The sequence below is a fragment of the Astatotilapia calliptera genome, chromosome 22 (genome assembly GCF_900246225.1).
Source record: "Astatotilapia calliptera chromosome 22, fAstCal1.2, whole genome shotgun sequence".
Taxonomy (NCBI): Eukaryota; Metazoa; Chordata; class Actinopteri; order Cichliformes; family Cichlidae; genus Astatotilapia; species Astatotilapia calliptera.
Window position 1 is genome coordinate 12,210,954 of NC_039322.1, and position 24,709 is coordinate 12,235,662.

At 41.9% G+C, this 24,709-nt stretch overlaps 2 protein-coding genes and 3 long non-coding RNA genes across 7 annotated transcripts; 2 read left to right on the forward strand and 3 right to left on the reverse strand.

Annotated features, from left to right (window-relative positions):
- The first annotated feature begins 252 nt into the window (after window positions 1-252).
- On the forward strand, window positions 253-1,145 carry LOC113015376 (uncharacterized). Its single transcript, XR_003271092.1, has 3 exons — window positions 253-446; window positions 520-609; window positions 687-1,145. It is a non-coding gene; the product is annotated as an uncharacterized LOC113015376 (long non-coding RNA).
- Window positions 1,146-6,760: 5,615 nt separating this feature from the next.
- Window positions 6,761-7,540, forward strand: LOC113015375 (uncharacterized). Its single transcript, XR_003271091.1, has 3 exons — window positions 6,761-6,841; window positions 6,915-7,004; window positions 7,082-7,540. It is a non-coding gene; the product is annotated as an uncharacterized LOC113015375 (long non-coding RNA).
- Window positions 7,541-11,594: 4,054 nt separating this feature from the next.
- On the reverse strand, window positions 11,595-13,650 carry LOC113015370 (ictacalcin-like). The gene is made up of 3 exons (XM_026157391.1): window positions 13,568-13,650; window positions 12,119-12,264; window positions 11,595-11,908 (listed from the first exon to the last, which is right to left on the reverse strand). Exons 2-3 carry the CDS (start codon window positions 12,254-12,256, stop codon window positions 11,765-11,767), a joined length of 282 nt encoding a protein of 93 aa, XP_026013176.1. The 5' UTR covers window positions 12,257-12,264; window positions 13,568-13,650; the 3' UTR covers window positions 11,595-11,764.
- Window positions 13,651-19,067: 5,417 nt separating this feature from the next.
- Window positions 19,068-20,577, reverse strand: LOC113015367 (protein S100-A10-like). The gene is made up of 3 exons (XM_026157389.1): window positions 20,522-20,577; window positions 19,456-19,605; window positions 19,068-19,321 (listed from the first exon to the last, which is right to left on the reverse strand). The coding sequence occupies exons 2-3, from the start codon at window positions 19,582-19,584 to the stop codon at window positions 19,163-19,165; spliced, it is 288 nt and encodes a 95-aa protein (XP_026013174.1). The 5' UTR covers window positions 19,585-19,605; window positions 20,522-20,577; the 3' UTR covers window positions 19,068-19,162.
- Window positions 20,578-22,418: 1,841 nt separating this feature from the next.
- LOC113015373 (uncharacterized) lies at window positions 22,419-24,155 on the reverse strand. Of its 3 annotated transcripts, none has more exons than XR_003271088.1 (5): window positions 24,041-24,155; window positions 23,476-23,876; window positions 23,258-23,331; window positions 23,002-23,161; window positions 22,419-22,660 (listed from the first exon to the last, which is right to left on the reverse strand). It is a non-coding gene; the product is annotated as an uncharacterized LOC113015373 (long non-coding RNA). The 3 variants fall into 3 exon arrangements; XR_003271087.1 differs by having other exon boundaries at window positions 23,245-23,331; XR_003271086.1 differs by lacking the exon at window positions 23,258-23,331.
- Window positions 24,156-24,709: the final 554 nt, after the last annotated feature.

Consider the following 24,709-nt stretch of genomic DNA (forward strand, 5'->3'; position numbering starts at 1 on the left):
GGATGTTACTCTCAATTTGGCACATTTTCAGGAGGACGCTGCTAATAAAGTTACACAATTACACAGTACATTCACGATGCCACAGTTTTTGTCTTGGTCGGATCATTTTATGTGGTTGTATTTATCCGCGATACCTTAAAGGCCGCTCCGTGTCTGACAACTGATCTGTGGCGCAAAAAGGTTGGGGACCGCTGCTGTACAGCATGGTGGTTAATAGAACCGTACTCATATGAATATGATGTGTATGTGACAGGTGAGACCTGGAGACTTGGGACCGCCCCTGGTGGGCGGAGCTGGTCTTCGCTCCTTTCATAAGCGCAGGTGTGGGCAATTGGGTATTCCTTTGCAAACCTGAAGCTGCGAGTGCTTGGTCCGAGTTTGGCAAGTTGGTGTTTCTTAACTATGAAAGTCTGATATGCGTCCTCCCCTAAACTTCTGTTAGAACGGTAGGTTACACAAAAATGTACCACTTGAGCTCTGGCTGTTGGCAGAGGTTTACAGTTATTTGCACCCTTGTAGGTGGGAAACATTGCTCCCGTGAGAACGGTATAGTGGACTTCATCGCCACTGACCCACATTTATTAGGGTGTGACACGAACTTGTGGACAGGTAATAAAACCAATTCAGTGGAGGAATATTCCTGTGTTTTATTGTCCAGCTAGTGATCTCCTGCCTTTTATTCACAGAGTACCGAGCTGCTGCTTTGCCAGGTGGATTTCTGGCTGCGGGCAAAGGACCCGACACATCAGTGTGTTTTAATTTGTTTTAAACTGGTGTAAGCCGACAGACTGACTGCTGCGGCTGTCGATGGTTTTGTTTTTTTGTTTTACTTTTTCTGTATCAGTAGGCACCACAGATATTGATTCGCAGGCGGTGAAGGCGCTGCAGGGAAAACAAATCCTTTTTTTGTCTCCCCGCTCTTGCATGCACAGCGGGGGGCCCGAGTGAAGACGGCACCGAAGATTTGCCTTTTTTTTGTATAGTGTTTTACCCATTTGGGGTCATGTGTGAGTTGCCGTCCATTTTTAACCTGTGTGCTATGTCGATTTGTTTTTAAACTGTTCCCCGCAGCGCTTGTCCTGCCTCACGGGCAATCGTACAGTTTTATAGTTTTTTTAATAAGGTAACGTTTTTAATTGTTTTTAGGTGCTGCTGTTACACTGTTTCTTTTATTTTGTATTAAAAATTAAACTCTTTTAAACTGACTGTGCGCCTACGGCTCTGTCCTATTTTAAATAGGTACCTACCACGGGTCACAAACTGGCGTTGTCGACAGGATGAGCCTCTAGGTGTGCACAGCGATTAGTCAGTTGGTTTGTGTAAAATTTTTATTTTTATGGGTGTGTGTTTTAAACTGTTTTATATTTGTATTTATTTATTTATTTTTGGCAAAGCAGCAGCTGGTAAATCCTGGTGGTAACAAAGTGTAATCTGCATTTAAACACAGTAGGCACTTACTGTTGAGGGTTTTTATTTTTTTATTATGGAGTCCCAATCAGGCATTTCTAGCCCCTGTAGACCTCATGACTCTACCCCTATGGAGGGCTCTCTCCAAGAGAGGCTGGTTTATATCCCTAGAGAGAGGTCGTGCCCCCTGTTTAGTGGAACTGGGGAAATTAGTGTCCAAAGTTGGGTGGAGGAAATAAAATCTGTAATGCGCACTCGTAGACTTGCCCCTGTTGATAGAGCCCATTATGTCTATGATCATTTGACTGGTGATGCTCGTGAGGAAATAAAATATAGGTCCCAGCAAGTAAGAGAAGGTCCAGACTGCATTTTTGATATTCTCCTTAGCCAGTATGGTTGCCCCATGTCCTTTATTGCTGTTAAGGAAGCTTTTTATGCAAGAAGGCAGCAAGAAGTAGAGTCACTGAGGGAATTCTCCCATGCATTGTTTTCTCTCATGGACAAAATGATCCAAAGTTTTCCAGACAGGCGAATTCCTGAGGCTGCTAGACTGCTTTCTGATCAGTTTGTAGAGGGTGTCCGGGATGGAAATTTGAGCCGCGAGCTTAAAAGGATTGTTCGCGAACATCCAGATTATGACCTCCATACTTTAAGAGATGAAGGCCTCAGGTGGGAGCGGGAAGGCAGAGTAGGAGTAGAACCCGGCCGGTTCAGGACTTATTCTGTCCCAGCAGTCTACAGCATTCAGCATACAGGACAAACAAAGGGGCCAAGGGATACTATTGGGTCAGAATTAGCAGAGGTTAAGGAAATGTTAAAACGGCAGCAGGCCCAGATTGATCAGCTTACACATGAGTTGAGAGTTGCCCATACATCAGGTAAGTCTAGGTTCACGCAGAGAGGAAGGCAGGTTATTTGCAGACGGTGTCAGAAACCTGGCCATTTTGCTAAAGACTGTGATGATGAGAGGGTAGTAGCCTTTGAATCTACAGCCCCTAGCAGGAGCTCATCTGGGCAGGGCACGTTTTCCATGCAGGCGGAAAACTAGCACCCTCTGTTATGCTGAGCCACATATCAGATGGGGACATAACTGGCTCCAACAGTTGTAATGCTCAAATGTCTGGTCCCCCACCCAAGTTGGTAGGCTCCTGTCCAAAGGTTACCATTAATATGGGAGGGGTAGATGTCTCCTGTTTATTAGACACTGGATCCATGGTCACTACCATCACGGAGAGTTTTTTTGCCAAACATTTTAAGAACTGGGGTCCAGAGAAACTGAAAGCATGCCATTGGCTGCGGTTACGGGCAGCTAATGGGCTAGATATTCCCTATGTTGGCTACCTGGAGCTTGATTGCCAAGTGTTAGGGAGGCAAATACCGAAACGTGGTGTGTTAGTTGTTAGAGATCCTTTGGAGCCCAGCCCCAACTCAGAAATATGTGGAGTACTCGGCATGAATGTGATCCGTGAGTGTTATAGGGAGCTGTTTTTGGAACATGGCTCTGCTCTTTTTGACCTTCCTTTAGTGCAGGAGGATCCTTGGCAGCGTTGCCATACAGCGCAGCTACAGCCTGAAGCACAAGTTAGTGGCCCAGTGAGAGTTAAGGGTAGAAGAAAAATTTGCATCCCCGCAGGCACAATGAAGTTTGTACCAACTACATGTCGGAAAGCCCCTTCAGCACACACTGGAACAGCGCTTTTCGAACCATTAGATGCCGGTTTGCCTCATGGTCTCCTTTCTTCTCCAGCTTTGGTCCAGGTGGTCAGTGGCACTGCATTTATCCCAGTTACCAATGTGGGATTAACTGAGGCCATTTTGCCACCTCGCAGTCAGCTTGGCACCTTGTGCCAAGTTGAAATTGTCAGCCAATCGGATGGCTCGACCAGGCTCTTGGAAGATTTGGGAGAGGAAAAATGTGTTACCATGGCAACCCAGAGTGTGGAATCCAACCCTCTGAAAACTGCAATTAATGCAATTGATCTCTCAGCCCTCACTGTACTGGATCAGGACAAGGTAAGGGCCCTTTTGCATGACTACCAATCTGTTTTTTCTTCTCATGATGGTGATTTAGGGTGTACCAATTTAATGACTCACGAGATCCCACTTTTAGATGAGACTCCGGTCCGCCAGCGGTATCGACGGATTCCACCTTCAGAGTATGAGAGCGTTAAGGCCCATATTCAACACCAGTTGGAGAGTCAGGTGATCAGAGAAAGTTGTAGCCCTTTTGCATCCCCAATCGTGGTAGTATGAAAGAAGGACTCCAGTATTAGGCTTTGTGTGGATTACCGTCTGCTGAACTCAAGGACTAGGAAGGATGCTTTTCCCTTGCCCCGAATTGAGGAGTCCTTGGATGTGTTGTCAGGTGCATATTGGTTCTCTACCTTGGACTTAGCTAGTGGCTACAATCAGGTCCCTGTTGCTGAGCCAGACAAAAAGAAAACTGCTTTCTGTACTCCTTTTGGGTTATTTGAGTTCAACCGCATGCCGTTTGGCCTCTGTGATGCACCAAGCACCTTTCAGAGATTGATGGAGCGAATGTTTGGTTCCCAGAATCACCAGTCTTTGTTGTTGTACTTGGATGATGTGATTGTCTTCTCTACCACAGTAGACGAGCATATTCAGCGCCTAGGAGCAGTACTGGAGACCTTGCGGGTACAAAACTTGAAGGCCAAGTTGGAAAAATGCTGTTTTCTGCAGACAGAGGTAAAGTACCTTGGGCATGTGATCTCCAAGGACGGGGTAGCCACGGACCCAGACAAAATATCTGCGGTGTCTAATTGGCAAACTCCTAGCTCTGTTGCTGAATTGAGATCATTCTTAGGGTTTGCTAGTTACTATCGCCGCTTTGTTCCAGGTTTTGCATCCCTAGCTGCTCCGCTCCACCAGCTGGTGGCCGAACTGGCTGGGACTAAGCACAAACGCCCCTCCAAGCGTGCATTGCAGGAAGTTTGGACCGAGCAGTGTGAAAATAGCTTTCAAGAGTTGAAAGCTCGGTTGGTGCATTCCCCCGTATTGGCTTATGCTAATTTTTCACAACCTTTTATCTTGGAGGTTGATGCCAGCCACTGGGGTCTGGGGGCAGTGCTTTCACAACAGCAAGCTGATGGCAAGGTGCGTCCTATAGCTTATGCTAGTCGAGGGCTAAAGCCCACGGAACGTAACATGTCCAATTACAGCTCCATGAAACTTGAATTCCTAGCCTTGAAATGGGCTATGACTGAAAAATTCAGAGAATATTTGCTGGGTAACAGGTGTGTTGTCTATACAGACAACAACCCCTTGAGCCATCTGAATACAGCAAAGCTTGGAGCTTTGGAACAGCGCTGGGCGGCTCAGCTCTCTTCTTTTGATTTTTCAATTAAGTATCGTCCGGGTCGTACAAATGGCAATGCAGATGCTTTGTCCCGACAGTGTCAGCCATCTGATCAAACTGTGTCTTTAGAAACACTGCTTCCTGGTACTTCCCTTCCAGACTCTTTAGTCCAAACAGTTTTACCACCAGAGCAAGTAATCCAATCTATGATTTCGGTTTTATCCTCTAATTCACTTGCAGACCTTGCTACTTTGCAGAGGGAGGACCCCACGATTAGTGGCTTTTTGAAGTTTTGGCGCAGAGGAACTGGCCCTACTCGCCAGGAGAGAAGAGATTTGCCAGCAGCAGTGCTGGAAATGTTGCGCCAGTGGAGGAAACTGGTAGAAAAGGAGGGCGTCCTTTATCGGCAGATCTTTCAGCCAGATGGGGGGGAACCAGTGTGCCAATTAGTGGTCCCTCAGAGTCTCAAGAATGAGGTTTTACATGGCTTGCATAATGACCATGGTCACCAGGGAACTGACAGGACTGCAGACTTGATACGCAAGAGGTGTTATTGGCCAGGTATGTCTAAGGAGGTTCAGGATTACTGTCAGCAATGTGAACGTCATGTCATCTCATGGCTGCGAGGCCCAATCAGATTCTGGCAATTGATTTCACATGCCTTGAACCCTCCGTTGATGGCCCTGAAAATGTATTGATTCTTACTGATGTGTTTTCAAAGTTCACTCAGGCCATTTCTACTAAGGATCAAAAGGCAACTACTGTGGCCAGTGTTTTGGTTTGAGTGGTTTTATCGCTTTGGTGTTCCCTCTAGGATCCACTCCGATCAGGGGAGGAGTTTTGAAGGAGCATTAGTTCAGCAGCTATGCCAGTTATATGGTGTGGAAAAGACTCGCACCACTCCTTACCACCCACAAGGTAATGGCCAGTGTGAGCGTTTTAATCGGACTCTGCATGATCTGTTGAGAACCCTGCCCCCTGAGCAAAAGCGTCATTGGCCCATGTATTTACAGCAGCTCACCTTTTCTTACAATACCACAATCCATCAAACTACGGGTGAGTCACCCTATTTCCTTATGTTTGGCCAAGAGCCCCAGCTCCCAATTGACTTCCTGTTAGGCAGAGTGGAGGAACCCACCCACGGCCCGGTGCACACTTGGGTCCAAGAGCATCAGAAACGTCTAGATGTAGCTTATAAAGGTGTGAGTAACCGCACCAAAGCAGCAGCGACGCTGCGTGCAGATCGTCAACCTGCCCCATATTCTGACCCCTTGCCATTGCATCAGTTAGTGTATTTGAGAGATCATAGCATTCGGGGACGGAATAAAATCCAAGATTTTTGGGGCGTTACACCGTATTGTATTGTCCGTGCCCCTGCTGATGCTGGTCCTGTGTATACAGTGGCCCCACTCAATGATGCAGAACAGAAAAGACAGGTTAATAGACAATTTATCAAGCCGATCCCTGCTGATATCTGTGAGAAAATAAGGGCAGAGCTCCAGCAAACTGCTAACCCTAGAAGTTCACCTGACCGGTTACCCCCGTCTGAGGAGGAGGGAGACTTTTATGTGTGGCAACGAAGGGAGTCCCCAAGAGGTGACCCCCAAAGTGTACAAACTGATTCTGCACCTTGTCCCCAACAACTCCCAGAAGACCTGGCTATAGTAATGAGGCCGCAGTCCAGAAGGACTGAGCCTGGTACCCTGACTCCACAGTGTAGTGTCCCCACTCCATTAGCTGAAAGTGGTACAGTTAGAAGAACGACACGCTCAACAGCTGGCCACCATTCCAATCCACACCATCTGCCCCAATCAGCTGAAGCAAGGCCACCTAGTGTACATTCAGTTACAGCTTTTTATAGACCGTGGCTTTAAGGTTTCATTGTCGGGTCGCCAATGCAAAAACCAGGGGGGAGAATGTGACAGGTGAGACCTGGAGACTTGGGACCGCCCCTGGTGGGCGGAGCTGGTCTTCGCTCCTTTCATAAGCGCAGGTGTGGGCAATTGGGTATTCCTTTGCAAACCTGAAGCTGCGGGTGCTTGGTCCGAGTTGGGCAAGTTGGTGTTTCTTAACTATGAAAGTCTGATACGCGTCCTCCCCTAAACTTCTGTTAGAACGGTAGGTTACACAAAAATGTACCACTTGAGCTCTGGCTGTTGGCAGAGGTTTACAGTTATTTGCACCCTTGTAGGTGGGAAACATTGCTCCCGTGAGAACGGTATAGTGGACTTCATCGCCACTGACCCACATTTATTAGGGTGTGACACGAACTTGTGGACAGGTAACAAAACCAATTCAGTGGAGGAATATTCCTGTGTTTTATTGTCCAGCTAGTGATCTCCTGCCTTTTATTCACAGAGTACCGAGCTGCTGCTTTGCCAGGTGGATTTCTGGCTGCGGGCAAAGGACCCGACACATCAGTGTGTTTTAATTTGTTTTAAACTGGTGTAAGCCGACAGACTGACTGCTGCGGCTGTCGATGGTTTTGTTTTTTTGTTTTACTTTTTCTGTATCAGTAGGCACCACAGATATTGATTCGCAGGCGGTGAAGGCGCTGCAGGGAAAACAAATCCTTTTTTTGTCTCCCCGCTCTTGCATGCACAGCGGGGGGCCCGAGTGAAGACGGCACCGAAGATTTGCCTTTTTTTTGTATAGTGTTTTACCCATTTGGGGTCATGTGTGAGTTGCCGTCCATTTTTAACCTGTGTGCTATGTCGATTTGTTTTTAAACTGTTCCCCGCAGCGCTTGTCCTGCCTCACGGGCAATCGTACAGTTTTATAGTTTTTTTAATAAGGTAACGTTTTTAATTGTTTTTAGGTGCTGCTGTTACACTGTTTCTTTTATTTTGTATTAAAAATTAAACTCTTTTAAACTGACTGTGCGCCTACGGCTCTGTCCTATTTTAAATAGGTACCTACCACGGGTCACATGTACATTGATTTATTCTTGTACCTCCACGCCCCAGCAGCCCAAATTCTTCACCCCAGTGAAGAGGTGATCAGCCGCAGTGTTCACATGCAGTGTGGAAAAAAGTAGTGGCTTATTACCCGAAAACTACTGTAATTTTGGCGACATTTTCCCCTCTTTTCAGGCCTCATACTTTGACTAACTCTTCCTTGGATTTCATCAAAATGACGTGATCTCTGGTGCATGGAACCTAAAGACCTTTGTGGTGCTAAATTGCAAAGCTTTTTATGTTTAGGGAAACGGGGTGGTCATGGCAGCACGTGGAGTTTCAATCACTCGCCAAAGAGCAGTAATCTGCTGTCACTCAAAAACACAATGTCCAATCTCTCCCAAACGTCGCAGACATGAGTCAAGAGTCAAGCTCAGAAATGTTTAAAAAAAGCAATTTCACAAAGCAGGAACTCCAGCAACACTTGAGGGAAGATGAACAACTTTAATAATAGACCTATTATTAAAGTTGTTCATCTTCCCTCAAGTGTTGCTGGAGTTCCTGCTTTGTGAATTCTTTTGTCCTCTCCATGCACCTTGGAAGCAGGTGAAGTTGTGCCAGAAAATTCTTTTTGCTGCTAAAAAAGCGATTTGTCAGTAATGGTTAGAGCGCCACCTAGTGGGACGACTATAATCAGCATTGAATGAGATGAAATCTTAGCTCGTGGTTCTACGCATGAATTCCATCAATGTGACATCAGATTGGACGTGATGGGTGGAGGTGTTGGGCGTGGCTCGATGCGCTGGGGTGCGAGGGCCCTCATAACGTTGCTTATATTGTATTGCCTCCTGCAGGACAGGCTGCACATGTGAATTTGTCACTGTTTTTTCCTCCTTCTCCTTTTCGTTGCGTTTTTCTCCTAAGTTGGTTTTAGAGTAGGGTCATCCTTTAAAACCGATTTTTTTTATGCTGGGTTTGTTTTTATTTCTACTGGGCTGGTGCAATATTAGTCCGGCAATGTGCAATCCCTGAGCTGGGCTCTTACCTTAGGGGAATTAGATCTTTTAGAGGTGCTCTGTGTGGATTTGCGGTGAATAAGTTTTATTAAGAGTGATTTTAGTGCCACCAATTATTGCCTGAACTAAAACACTTAGTGCATGCGATAAGTGCTCTGTTGGGCTCGTATTTATTTGGGGTGGATTTGTTTCTTTTAAAGCAGCGAACATCTGGGACCGCCGGGGAGAGCAAGCCCTCGGGTGATAGTTGCATTGCTGGCAGGTTGCACCAATAAGACTATATTGTGGTCTTTAGTGACCTTTTTATTGTGATGTTTTAGGCCTATTGCAAACCCTTTGTGTTTTCTTTTAAAATAATAAACTGTAACGTATCTCGCTTATACTTACCCTCTTGTCCCGTTTATTCTGGGTTCGTTCCTGTAAGAGCTTTGGGGCTGAAAGTTTGCACGAGTAGTACAGAGGCCCTTAGTGGTTACTCGGTGGCTTTTACTCGCTACATTTATCTTATGTGAACAGTAAGATATTATTTTCCTCGCATTACTATCTTTCCTGTTATCGAAATACATTGCCCATTGCTTTTTAAAATAATTAATGAAGTCTTGTTTTTCAAGTAATGATGTTTGAAATCTCCAGCTTCTAATTAGTGGTGTGACTCTTTTTTTTTGTGTTAGAGAGACAGACGCAGGTGCATAACCACTGATTGTGATGATTGTGATTGGGCTTGTTTTACAGCCACAAGACTTGGCCACCTTGCAGTCATTAAGTTGACTAAGAACTCGTCTGTATACCAAAGTATTCTCGAGTCAATTGAGAAGCCAATTGTCTGACAGCTGAAGCTTGGCTGAAACTGGATCATGCAACAGGACAATAAATATAAGAACAGCAGCAAATCTCCAACAGAATAAATGAAAAAGAAAAGACTCAAAGTGTTACAATGACACAGTCAAAGTCCAGACCTCAGCCAGATAAAAATATTGTAGTGGCACTTTAAGAAGGCTGTGCAAAAACAAATGCCCACAAACCTCAATGCACTGAAGCAACATTGTAAAGATGAGTAGGCCAAAATTCCTCCACAGCAGTGCAAGAAACCGATGAAGTCATACTAAATAGATAAAGTGATTACTTCAAGTTATTGCTGCTAAATGTGGTTTTACAAATACTGAATCATGGGTTTGTATATGCAGCAGTGCAACACACACTATGCAACTATGAAACAAAAGCTATGAAATAAACAGGAATGCTATATTATGCCCCAAGTATTAATTCATTCTCAGTCTTACAGGAGTTACTTAAATGTTACACATGCAATGTGTCATGTGGAGTCATGTGCTGTATGTCCACGTCCTTTATGTTTTTTCTAAGACAATACATCACATACAACAAAAACAGAGTTTGAATGATAAAAAAAACCCCTTTGGTATGACCACCTTTATTCTTTGGCATATTAGGGAAGCTTTCTAGTCAATTCTTTAAGTAGTCTTCAGGATTAGCTCTCCAGGTCTCTTTAATAACATTAAAAACATTTTGTGTGTTGTTTTTCTCTCTATTGTCCATCACAGTTTTGTTGCAAGATACCTTCCCCCTCTAATATTTGTGTAATTTAGTACATAGCAGTCTTTTCTCCTTGTTTTCCTATCTTAAGAATGACTTCTTTATAGCTTCCTTCCACTGAGAATATTTCTAATGAGGCTTTGGAGCCACTCAAAGGCCAGGGACACTTTCAGAAAGTCTGAAGCACTATTGTTCAAGACTGAAAAAAGTCTGGCTGTTTGGAAGAAAAATATGAAGAAATGGAGGTTGACTTAAGACTTTTGCACAGCACCCTATTTTTGAAGAATAACTAGTGACCAAGGCAGCGTAGCTAATTCAAACAATCAAAAAAGTACAGTGGTTAAAATAAGTGTTGAACATGTCACCACTTTTCTAAGTAAACATATTTCTAAAGGTGTTATTGATGTGAAATTCTCACCAGATGTCAGTAACAACCGATCACATCCACACATGAAATGTTTCTTCATGCATTCAATACTTCCCCCCTGTGTCATTTCTGAAGATTACACATATCTTAATTCATTGTGTGATTTTTTTTTTTTTTTTTTTTTGTTGCGCATGTGAACTGAATGGGTTGTTACCAACATCTGGTGGGCAGAAAAACGCCTTTAGAAATATATTTACTTAGAAAACCGGGGATGTGCTCTGTACTTATTTTACCTGCTGTGTCTCTGTAAAGTTATTGCAGACTACTTTGAAACCTGAGTTAAAGCAAGAATATGTGACTTCAAACTACAATTACAGGGTAATGGAGTTGGCTAAAATGTAACATAATAGCAGCACAAGCAGAAACGTGTCATAAAGTCAATAAACTGATTCAACAATGGCCATGGGTATCGTAACATCACTTTAGGCCCTCAGACTATTAAAGCTTCAGAAGGAAAAAAAAACCCTAAAAAAACAAACCTAAAGTTTTCTGAGACCCCAAATGATTCAAGGCTTGGGGCTCAAATGAGTTGCTAGTATTAAAGTAACTTCATGCAACATGTGTTTTGCCAAACTGAAACCCAGAGTGTGTTAAATTTAAGGATGTATGATATAAGGATGTTTTGCTTAAGAAGTTCACTTTTTATTAGTGAGATCAGGCTTGTGTTCTTGTTTCTTTCAAAAGTTTCTTCAGTGCAACTTCAAAAAGCCTGCTCTGGTAGATATTTTCAGTTCTGCATCTCTGTCAGCGTTGGTGACATCCTTCCTGTCAGAACTTGCAGTGGTATTGCTCCTTTCCTGAAGACACTTCAGGAAACTTAGACGATACTTCAGCTGCAAAGCATGAACTCTGCTGATAGAAACATTTTGATTTTCGAGGCAAACATTCTTGTTATCATAAGCCTTCCAAAGATTCTGCAATTGCTCAATACTGGAACAAATAGTTCTCCCAGTTAATGTAAGAATGCACAAAATGCAAACTAATCTTTCAGAGAGAAAAAAAAAGATTTATTTCATTTTGGATTTCAGTATAAGTTTGACTTCACTGTCATATATTTGTGTTTATATCTTCTTCAAAACAGCTGTCAAGGGACACTTCCTGTCACCGAACGGCAGCTCTCTCAGTTGGCCGCAAGGTGGCGCTCGGATCCTTATTTTCTGGAGACGAAGTACTCGTGGCACATCTCAGTGAGGCAGCAGACCATCCTGACAAACTCACCAAAATCCACACTATTGCTCTTGTCTCTGTCCAGATCATTGAAGATGCGGTCTATTGCTGCCTTGTCATTGGATTTCTGCAGTGGAGAAAAGTGTTAGCTTGAATTTAGACACTAAGTGATCATAAAACAAAGAACTGCTCAGCCTACTTCTGCTCAAATAGTTACGCAAACCACAGTGGAAAATCTGTGTATTTTCCACTCTCTCAAAGTAAAAGCTCTGCATCAGTATGCCAGTGTTTTCAGGCAACCTACTGGGTGTCAGATAGGAGGATAGAGACCACTTACGCAAAGCATTTCTCCAAACTCATTTTGAAGAAGATCCTTCAGCTCTTCCTTGCTTAGGGTGTTTTTGTCTCCCTCCTTGCCAGAGTATTTATCAAAGGTGCTGATGAGCAGTGCCATAGCCTTCTGGATGTCAGACATGATTAGGGCTAGTTTAGGGAGACAGAAGGAAAACAAAATGTTACGTCTGAAACTGCAGTGGTATTTGTTTATGCAGGAAATCCACACTGATTAAAGAAAGATGCCTCCTCTGAAAAACGTTTACACATAATTCTGCTATGACTCATTATCTGGTGCAGATTAGGCTGAATCACGTGGTATTGTGGTCAAATGTAGGATCTTAACAAAGGACATCATTGATATTTGGAACACGAGGAATTATTTAGAAGCAAACGAGGGAGAGAAAGGGGAATAGGCAGGGCCTGCTTGGTAAAACCAGAGTGAAAGAGATTGAGTCGTTTAACCCTGTGAGGTCCATTTTAGGTTTGCCTAAAATAATGATGCAATGAAGCTCCTTTCAGTTACTTTTGAACCACTTCTGCAAATTACATTGCTAATATATTTAAATTCTGGAATTATATATGTAAACATGCAGTAAAACATATGCATGTGCAAGTGCATACTGGAGTTCATAGCAGAAAACAGTGGCTGATATTACTGTTTGTCTTTGCCAAAGTTTCTCTGGGTTCTCAGTGGAGCTTGATAAAAATAAACTCAAGATTTCCACCTGGGCCCCACCACTCTTATTTCCCTTTTCAGCGGTCTCTAATGTAGCGTCTCTGCCAAGTGACACAGGACATTGTTATGGCAACAGCAGAAGGAGATAAGGAAGCAGGTTGCAGCTTAATTAAAGTCCCCAAAGCAACATCAGATGTCTGTTCTTCTAACATAGTATATCTAAATTATGCGTTCTTTCCACTTGACTGTATAAACCCAAGAGATTTGCTAGTGGTTATGTTGTGAGTCATACAGTGCTTTCCCCTCTTTAGGGAACACTAAGCTGAGGAAACTTTGGCATCAGAGAGTTTGGAAACAACGGGAGTTACAAGGAAAGAGAGCACAAAACCTCATTCCTCAATTAGGTTGCAGTTAAAGGTGAGAATCGAGGGGTGCTGCTAACCAAAAAAAACCCTTTAATGCATCCGTAAAAATGAGTTTCCAAACAAGTTAGTGGGATTCAGACAAAATGAGCTCAGTCTTTTGCAGCATCAAGTTTCATAAGCAAGAAGAGAAGTTTAAGCATTAAAGTCCACATGGATGTGACAAACTTTGCAGTTCATCAATACTTTTCTGCTAATGCTTAATGTGCATTCATACAAAACTAACTGTAATGAGCATTGCTGGATTAAAACAAACAAATAAACAATCAAGAAAACCCAGGAAAGGTTTCCAGAGCGAGCAAATAAAAGCAGATAACAAACAAAAAAAGCACTTGTAGGATTTTCTACTCACCAGTGCTGAGGTTTAAGACAATTGGAGGCTACTGTTGATCTTGGTAGAGCTGTTGTGATGAACCAATGGGTGGCAAAGATGCTTTATACATCACCACACCCAGTATCCCTCCCCCCTCCCTCTAGAATGCTCCTTTCATCTCCAACCACTCCTCCTTCCTTCATTTTTTAAAACATATTCTTTAACAAACACGACACTCGTGTGCTGTTACAGTGAATGTTTGAATTTGAGGATTTGGAGAATTCTAAAAACTTGCAGCATGTCTTACAAAATGTTTCTGACGTTATGATCTCAGGACTGCTTTTGAATCTGGAATTGCTGCAGAACAAAAGACAATAAAATATGAAATGTAAAGTTTGGGGTGCTGTGTCTTTAAGAGGACAATTAAAGTAAATTAAATAAATAATGGTCATGTAACAGTCTTACAAAATACCCTTTTTGCAGTGATGGATTCAAGACTATAAAAATGTTATGTTTATTGTTGATTTACAGTTTTTTATTTCACCCATTTGATTGACTTTATGTGACTATATTTTGGGGAAACCCCATAAGCAGCATTTTGTGGCATCTCTCTTCGAGGCTTTTGCTGATGAAAGGAGGGAAGCAGCATTTACATGTGAACTGAATCACGTTTTGTGCTCCATTTGAAGGTCACTTTTGTTAATTCTGTAAAAGAAAGTCCACAGTTTGGTTCGTACATTTCATTCCGTCATAAACGAGTTTCTTGTGACTTTTGGTGGTGGAGTCATGGGACAAATGTTTGATCTGCTTTTAGAGATTTTAGAAGTAATTTTGCCCCGAATAAGAAACTTTGATCTTTACAAGATTTCATACATGATTTTGAAGCATTTGTGCTATTATGTAAATGCCGTTTTTCTACAAATGCATTAAAATTCTTTTTGACTTTTCTAACAGGATGACCAAACCCACTTCCTCTTTTTAAAAACTTACCGCTTGGCACAATAGGACCAAAGAAATGAACAGTTACGTATGTTTTAAGCAAAACGTGCATCGCAGGAACCCTTAATTGTACCAACTAATTTCTGGTGTGTTTCTTTTGTATGTAATTAAAAATTTTCTTTTTTATTGACTTGTTTGAGATGCACATTATGTTAAAGTAAAAACACGGGGACAGTGACTCACTAGCACTGATTGTTATGGTTGTGAGTGGATCCACTCTTCTTTACAATTTTGCAGAGAGGCTGTGACTCATAGTCATGTCCCCAAAACCAAAGTCACAGAGTCCAAAAAAAAAGCAAAGGAAGGAAGGAAGAAAAGAAAAAAAGCTGCACTGTGGCAACTCTGTTTGCATGTTTGTTTCTCCCTGTCCGTGTGGCCTGTTGCATAACTTGAATTAGATATTTCTGGCATTGGTCTGGGCATTGTTTAGTCCTGTAATTAACAACTTCAAAGCGCAGCTGAAAGCAGATGATAGGTTAGAATTCACTGTCACCATCATTTACAGCATTTTTAAACATTGTGCCATCCTTCTTCACTGTGTGGAAATCATGAGTCACACATCTTCCTGTCGCCTTTTTCTCGATCTTATTCACTCACTCACATTTACCAAATAATGGAGGGAGTATCCATGGTCACCACATCCTGTGTCATATCCAGCTGTGATACACACAAAACTGTTTGTTCAGTACAACTGGAGTGGATTTAATCACACTCACTCAGACCAATTTTTAACACTATAATTACAGATATGTGCCATCTAGTGGTTACAAACAGACATTTTTAGTGTCCAGCTCCAGCCATGTGTGCTCTAATGTAAGTTGTTTCTTCAGAAAGACATACGTCATGCAAATGCTGCATAGTGAATGTCACCCTAGAACCTTGTAGCTAGGATTATAGAAATAATGAAGTCATGCATCTACGAGGAAACTATTTGGAGGTATGCAGCAGAGACAGTTTAAGATACAAATCACAGGAAATGACTGGAGGAAGTATTCAAGAGTTTTATTAAGGTAACACTAATAATAGAAAAAAAAGACCTCAACAGAACTGCACTAAAAGATGCTCTAAAATTATGTACGCATATGTGCATCTATCATCTTCATTGTATCAGCTGAAGTATCAAAAGTAAAAACTGAAGTGAAAGGCTACAAGACATGCATAATATTATCATTCATATGTCATGACTTTAGCTGGAGGGAGTAAATTAATGTTTCCATGTATTGATGTTCAAGGCCTTTACAGCCAGTCTGGTTGTTGTTTATTCAATTAATAAGTTTAGTGCCTCATTTGTAAAACACTCAACTTCATGCACTAAATTTATTATAACATAAAAAACTGCATACAACACTGCGCTAGAAAACCTTGCCTTGTAAACAAGGTTTTTTTAAGGTGGGTGAAAACTTGCAAATTCTTCAAAACATACTTAACTAGAAGTACATGGTTAGATTTTACCACTGTCTCATGTTTGCAGTTTGCATGTATGCACCTAAACCTTTAGGTCATAGGCTCTTTATGTCACGGTCTGGCTGGCAGACCATGGGGATATGGGGGAATGAGGACCCAAAACGCATGGTTCTGCAATACAAACAGTGCACTTTATTTACAGCGAAGGCTGTAAACACAATAACTCCCCGTTGCTCCCTTGAATCCTGTGTGTGTGTGCTCCCCTCCAACGTCTGTGCTCGTGCTACCCGCTGTTGTGTTCTCGCACACCCTGTGTGTGCTGCCGTTCTGGTCCACTCTTCCACCTGGGGGGAAAACCACAAAAACAGCCATCAACACCAACCCCGGCAGGCATACACGAACAGCACCGTTGTACGCTGACAGAGACACACTAACTTGGGTAGACAACTCAATGATCCCACGCCGGTGGGAGCTCCAACACTCTCCTAAGTAGCTCCCCCAACGAGCCCTGATCACCAACAGGTGTGTGGCAGGAACTTCCGGTGTGGCCAGTCCTCCTGCAGGGGCACACCCATCAGGCCTGCATGTGGCTGTTCTCCATCCTCCAGCCACACATGTACACACCCACACCCTGCCTATACATATAATGAGTGGAACACAGACTAACACAGCATTGTGCAGAAAGACACACACATCACCAAATAACAACAATAATAATAATAATCATAATAATAATAACAACAACAGTCCAAACTGCTCACGGACCCCCGAGTCCTCCAGAGCCGGGTCCGTGACACTTTATTTTGGTAACCTGTTTTGGTGTCAACTTCTGTCAGTTCAACTGGTTCAAAGCTCCCTCTCTGTGTGTCTATCAATAAAAGAACAGAAGAGAAGTGAAACAGAAGAATCAGGTTATAAAATACACATTTTGGGGCGATCGTGGTTCAAGAGTTGGGAGTTCGCCTTGTAATTGGAAAGTTGCCGGTTCGAGCCCCGACTTGGACAGTTTTGGTCGTTGTGTCCTTGGGCAAGACACTTCACCCGTTGCCTACTGGTGGTGGTCAGAGGGCCCGGTGGTGCCAGTGTCCGGCATCCTCGCCTCTGTCAGTGCGCCCCAGGGTGGCTGTGGCTACAATGTAGCTTGTCATCACCAGTGTGTGAATGTGCGTGTGGATGACTGGATGTGTAAAGCGCTTTGGGGTCCTTAGGGACTAGTAAAGCGCTATACAAATACAGGCCATTTACCATTTTTACATAGCAGCAGCAACAACATTAAAACCACTGACAGGTGAAATGTATTGACCCTGCCTTTTTCAATATAACCTTCTACCCCCTCTTCTGCCTTCACTCCCTGAAGGCAGAAGAGGGGGTACAACTCCAAAACCCAGATTGCAATTTGAACAAGCTTGATTCATCGAAGTCCAGCCCTGCTGTGGATACTTTGTGTCCTGTGGGCTGCAGGGCTGGGCTTCGATGAATCAAGCAGGACACAAAGTTTCCTCTCCCAAACACGCAGGTCCAATGGGACAGAGCTGTGTTGGCAGCTTGAGTAGGACCTACAAAACAATAAGCAGGTGATATTAATGTTTTGGATAAAGTGCCAAGTATAGGTTTTAAACTGTGGGATTTAAATGTCTATTGGTTTCAAATGCTCACATTTGAACACTGGGAATAAAAAAAACATACAACTAAATGTAACTGTGAATTGAATCAGTATCAGGTTCACAATAGTTATTTCCCATGGCAACATCTGCATGCAGACTGGACGTTGGGGATGGTTGGTATGTTTTGGACATTAATGTTATTGTTTAACAAGTTTCCACAGAGAGGGGATTTATTTTTTTTTTGGTGTGTCCAAGATGGGCGTGGCATGCCACAGTGAATATTTGGTACACCCCGAACTCACACCACAGAACGCCCCCGCCAGGAATGACTTGAGCAACTTTAAAACCAAAAGCATGCAGGATTATTTCAGTGAGAAAAATGTTGCGACAAATTTCATTATTACTATATTAGAAAGTCTGTGTTAGAAAACTAGACATGACACATACAGTGGTGTCACCGATCAGCGTCTGGTAAGATCAAAGAGTAATTCATCTAGACAAATGATGATTTTCTTTTCTTTTCGGCAACATGATAAACATATAGCCTGCAGGAGGCACTAAACACAAGGAAATGCACTGAAAAAGCAGCAGTCTCGGAATCTCAGCTGTGGGTCACATGGGTGTGGTGCTTCTGTAAACCAAGTGGTGCAAACTTTAGCTACACACACACGCACACACTTAAGACTAATCACATAGTCACATAGCAACTTCAGTGTTTTCCCAGTATCCATGAACACTGACAAACCAGTAGTTAAGCCCTGCCCAAAGCGGTGTTTGCCAAGAGCTCAAGAAGACCTCTTCCTCCTGGGCTTAGCCTTTCAGGCAGGCTTTTCTCAGGCAGTAAAAGCTTTGATGACTTCACTGGGATCGGCAGGCCATCATAGTAAACAGTGGCTCACAGTCTACCAATAACAGATTTGATTGTTGGAGCATTCCTGAGAGGTAGGGCTGCCTGGAAGACTTCGTTTTAGAGAAAAGATATTTGTTCTGTTCAGTAAGAATAATGAGAGACGGGTGGTGAAGGGGTTATCTTGTTCCTCTTTCTCTGGTGTTATTCAACTTTCACCAGACATGAAACATGGTGGGATTTTTGTGATCTGCACAAGAACAGTGATGTGCTGTTCTTGTGAGTCAGTTGAGGGCTTGCAAAATACAAATCAAACTGACTAGGCAATGTTATCACCCGTTTTATTCATAGAGTTGCAACATCCTCTGAGAGTTTATGCCTCACTGAGAGAGGTGTGTTCATGCCTACAACATTCAGCAGATTCCTCAGAGCAGTGATAAAGCAGGGACTTTGTCTGGGAGGGAGTGGCTCATCTGCCCTTTAACACTCGGGGAAACATAAAGTACTCACTCAGTTACAAAGCCAACAGAGAAAGCTGTCTGGATTAAGCTTTACCAGCTTCTCAAATGGAAATGGTTCTGGTGCTTGCTTAAAAAAAACACATGTATAAAAAGTTGAAGGGGATTTATGGACAAATCTGTCTAACTTAAAGATTAGATAGTTAGGAAACACAAGACACAAGAGATTTAAAATGATTCAGCACTTTTAATGAACAAAACTTTACAAAAAAAAAACAAAAAGCAATGCTTTTTGGTCGCTTCTCTTCCACTGTTGTACTTCCTACTTCTTTCCAGCCTTTTTCATTTGCTGATAGCACTGCTCACATGCAACAGACAGTCCAACAACCAGAGAAACAAACTCCTCAAAGTTCACAAGACCATCACCGTTGGCGTCCAAGTCTTTCATGATCTTGTCTACAGCAGCAGGATCTTTTTGAGACTGTGTTTAAAAAAAGGGTGTGTGAGGATACATCAGCAACAGTGAGATTGCACAAGAAGTGGCATAGTATTGGATTACAGTGTGTAAATGATGCGCAGTGTGATTGCACAATTTACGTTTTGGTCTCATCTCACCTTAAGGAAGCTGGAAAGCTCAGCCTCCATTAGCTGTCTGAGGTTTTGCCGGGTGAGCGAACCGTCCTTGGCGTAACGGTGGAACACCTTGATGAGTCCTTCCATGCAGTTTTCCAGTTCTGAAGGCATGGTTGCTGGAATGTGTTTAGACTGAAAAACAATGTTCAGAAAATGTTGACTATGACAACTGATAGCAAGTCAGTTTAACTTCAGCTGACATTTTCCAAACAAGTCCATAGAAAGCATTTATGAAAGCTGCTTTGGTTGAGATGCTGTTAAACTCATCCATTATTGATGGAACTGACACATTTGGGTCTTTGTTTTACTTCTCACTGATGAGTGATGCTCGTGGGAAGACAGTAAAGGTATGTCATTGAAATTTTAGTAAACCACTGTGCAAAATACAGAAAATCTCAACATTTGAGTTACTGTCTTTGTAGCTGTAAGAGTTAAAAGAAAGGAGAAGTAGGAGGGAGGGTGTGTTATTTGTGCGCAAGAGAATGGAAAATGTGAACAACTTGAACTGAAAAAAGTTAGACCCAAAATGGTGGGATTCAATGTGAGTAATGAGATAGGACACTGCAGGAACAAGCACATGTGTGTACATGCCCACAGTCCAACCACACCCTTACAAAGGCTTATATTTACTATATGGAGACCTAGTTAACTGTCTTAAATGTGAATCAGAGCTTAATGTAAAAATGTTAATTATATATTTTATTAATAAGAATAATCATAACACTGGAAAAACAATTAAAGTGTAATTATAGTGAAAGATTGAAAACAAGAGAAAGAAACAAGATAAACTAACTAAAAGTTGGAGCCTAACTTAGTTAACAGCAGAGGAAATACACGGATCCGTTAGATACCGTTAGAAATTCACAGAGGGAGCTTCAGTAAATACAAAGCAGTGACTGGGAGCGGATTAAAGTAGGTTAAACAGTATGAAACACTATTCTCACACCTCCTAGCTGTATATCTGTATGTTTTAGCAACTAAAGTTTATATTTAAAAAAAACATCGTGGCAAAGCCACACCTGTAGGACAAGAGCAGAAAGTTTCTTACCGTACAGTTGCTGGGACGTGGCAACAGAAGAGGTGCAAATGTTCAGACGTCTGCAACAAGCAACAGAGATTTTATAGTCAGGCGCCGCCCTGGCTGTGCGCACTGACTCACACTGTGGCTCTGCAGACGCTGGACTCTCTGAATAGTTAATACACTGGAAAGGTTTGTAATAGGACAGTAAATATATTAGTACGACTTTAGCTTAAGTTCAGTCATCTGATTTAAAAACAAGGAAAAAGTTACTATTGCTGCTGATAGAAGAGCTAAAAGCCGTTTTTGTGGAATTTAAGATAAAGTTTCATTAAAGTTTAGGCTACCGGTTTAACTGACCCTCCGCCCCTCTCCACCGCCCACCTCCCACACACACGCTCTACCTTTTTATGTTAATCTCTCATAATAAACACACCTTAGGTTTAAGGGATTTTAAAAAGTATTTACTGTAATTTCGAAAATCTGTAATTTACCTGTAAGACTAACTGATACCTAAAGAAGAGCCAATCAGCAGCATTCTGCTGAGTACAAGATCAATTCTGCAAACTAGAGCTATCATCCACAACAGAGGCAATCCAGCCAGTGTGGCTTCAAGGACTGTTTTGTCTCATATTATCTGCATTTATATTCCTATCATAACCTGAACCTTTACTCCTATTATCCTGAAAAGCGTTTTATATCAAAGATGGACGACAGATAGCTAGGTGGATACAGTGTGCCACATTGTGGTGAAAACAGGGTATTACAAATGGCACGCTTTGCAGCCAAGTGTTAAAGCTGTATTTGAATAACAACTCGATCCGTTCTGTCTTTTTTTTCTTTTTTTTTAGAGGTTTGTGTCTCATTTTACTAACAAAGGAGAAAAAGGACACAATTGAACATAAAAATCACCAAAATACCTCATTGCAATTTTTCCTGCACTCAACTTTTGTTATTTTAACCTATTTGATCACGCTATGTATCAATGATCGGTATTTTTCTTGCTGTTATCCATAAATACATAATTTTAACTGAAAGAGCTACAAGTACAGTACTCGTCAGTCCAGATTTCCAGAGTTTTGTTTCTTGGTTAAAGCAGTTCTCTTCTTATTATCAGACTCCCTTAGCAGTGATTTCTTGTATCAGTTTTACCAATGTAGTCATATGTCTGTTCTGCTACTCAGGGAAGCATTGACGTGGGCTGTAAACTGAGTTTCCATCAAACTGAAAACATGTCAGACCACAATGAAATATTCCTCACCAGCAGAGGGAACTCTTGAGCATCTATTCCCATGTCTGTCATCATTATCAAAGTTTCCTCATTCTACTACTGTAACTTTCAATGTTGTATAAGCTTTTCCAAATAAAGAAAGCTTTGTGTTTTGAAGACTTATCCTTGTTCATTTATTGATTTATTTTCTTAAAGATAATAGCACCTCAAGGCCATTTGCTGCACACTGAGACTACCTGGTTACTGTGCAACTAATGGTAATAAACAATTTAGAAGGCAACTAATTTATTGCCTTCTAGTGTCTGATGAAGCGTACCTATTAACTGAAGACCATTTAAAATGTTTGTTCAGATAAAGAGACAGTTAATTTCTTTTAATCTCCAATTTTTCTGAAAACGGGAACATTTGCAGGCAGGGTTTGTAAACATATTATGGCAGAAGCACATCTATATCAGTTATTGCTGTATAGAGTGGAAGAGAACAGGGAAGTAACTGTAATCTAATTACCTTTTTGCAAAGTAATCCTTTACATTAACCTTATAATAGGGTTTATTTCAAACCCTATGATAAGGGTAAAGTGAGAAAAGCAGACAATAAGGGTATATCCTAACATGAAACAACTAGTTCAGAGGTGTGAATAGACAACTAGCAAACATTTCTATGCATCCTTAAGTTAAAGAAAAAACAAGCACAATCTTTGACTTTGACAAACTTTATTGTTTTAATGTGAATCCAGGGAAGGCCTATATTGGGTTTCTTTCCACATCAGCAGTGCTTTACTTTGGGCAGCCTTTTGTGTCCAGTTCTTTCATGACCTCTTGGAGGGCGTCATGGCTTGCACAGGCGCAACCAGCAACCAGTGAGGCGAACTCTTCAAAGTCCACACGTTTATCATCATTGTGGTCGACACACTGGAAGAGCTCATCTTCACTTTTTCCCTGCAAAGGTGAAACAAACATTTAATAACTTGGAAAGTGAAACAAGTGCAAAGTTTTTTTGTTGTGCAAAAAAAACCTTTGCACTTTTTTTGCACAACAAAAAAAGTGCCAAGTTTAATAATACTTTGTTTTTTTTTAATTAGTTATTTAAAAAAAATTATCTCTTGGTCCATGCTTTTAGTCAGGCTGTTATGATACATTTGCAAACTCAATAGATTTGTAGGGCTAGATTTTAATGCTAAACTATGCCTTAAACATTTACATTGCACTTTAAAAGTGTCTGGATGTCACCAAAGTTATTGTGATCATTTGCAGTTAATTAGTACAATGTTTTCCCTTACCTGAGAAAGTAAGGGTAGTTCATTCTTCACTAATTTTAGAAATTGTTCTTTGGTCAGTTTATTGTCATCTCCTTGGTAGGACATGTAGGCACTGAACATTGCAGCCAATGCCATTTCCAGTCTTGTTGGGTCTGACATGTTTGCAGTGCTGTACAAGAATCTGGACAAGAAATAAAATGGATCATAAAATATTACTTGGCATGCATCGGCAGAGGGACAGAAATGTAGATAGACTGTACTTACAATAATTCTTTACTTTTTAAAAATGTGATTCTTAACTAAAAGTTTTACATATGTCAAACGGAAGAGCAGCTTCACTGAAGCAAATACCTTAAAACAAAATACATGCAGTCAGAGTAGAACCAAAAACCAGCCAGTTTAACATAATTACAGATCAATCTTCAACCACAAGAAACAAAATTTGTCTAGTTTCTATCTAAACAATAAAAAAGTCAGAGAAGAATCTGCTCCTACCTGGATTCAGCAGAGTCAATAGAGCGAAGAGAAAACCACCTCCACGAGGTTCAAAAGGGTGTTCGTGACACTCCCATTGTCTGTTTCCTGATTAGCAACTTGGTTTGCATTTTTTTAAAAATATGTAACCGCTTCCATCCTGGAGGCCCTCGCATACAGGCAAATTCAAGAGGCCACCTTATACTGCAATCACTAAAATAGGTATAGCTTTCTTATACTTGATTTCTGTTGGAGGACTGGTAGCTTCAGTTTCAGAACTGGTTTACTTATAGTGTGCCTACTTGATTTTCCTTTTTGCCATTTTGACCAGGTGTGGGTAATAATGGTCTTTCTTTGCTGCAGTTATAATTCTTCCCCTGGCCTAGTGTTGATGAGCATACTTGCACAGTTCAATAAAAGATCTGACGAAAGACAAAAAGAAACACTTTCTGATTGCTAGCGACAGCTTGAAGTAAAGTGGCACTTTTGTAATGAAACACATTGACCGAGTCAAACACAGCTGAGGCATGCATATCTCATGTTCATTGTTCAAACAGGAATTTTAATATAAGGAAGTAGTCCATACCAGTACCATAGATCTTGACTTGGAAGGTTTAAAACTCATCCTTGCCCATGAGATGAGTTTCTCAAGTCCTTGCAAGCTCCGCCTACATCCTGGGACTGATGATGTTGTAATGGTGAGGTCATCCATATAGGCTCTGATAGGGGGCTGACGAACACCTGACCTAGTTAGCGGCCCTCTACACTCCACCTCAGCGGCCTTGACCACCATGTACATTGCGAGAGCAAAGAGCATAACTGAGATGGTACAGCCTGTTATTATACCTTTCCTGAGGCGGTGCCAGCATGAAGTAACTGCCCCAGAAGTGACCCTAAGCCTGAAATTGGCGCAATAGTCCAGAATCAGGTCCTTGATCTTATTGTTTCATGGTTGGATAAACATATCTATATCTGTTTTAGTCTGAGTGCCTTTTGTTTAGATGAACTGCTGGACTTCCAGACCAGCAGGTTTAGGGAGGTCGTTTATGGGGTCACATTCTGACACCCCCCCCCCCCCCCCCCCCCCCACACACACACACACACCCACACATTTACACAACGCACAGGCAAGGTACTCTTTGTTTGTATGTATACGTCATATGTTAATGAACTTATGTATCTTCATGTAACCTCAATAAAAGAACATTGTTGCAAGGGAGCAGACGAGGGCAACTGGGGTCAAGCGAAGGAACGG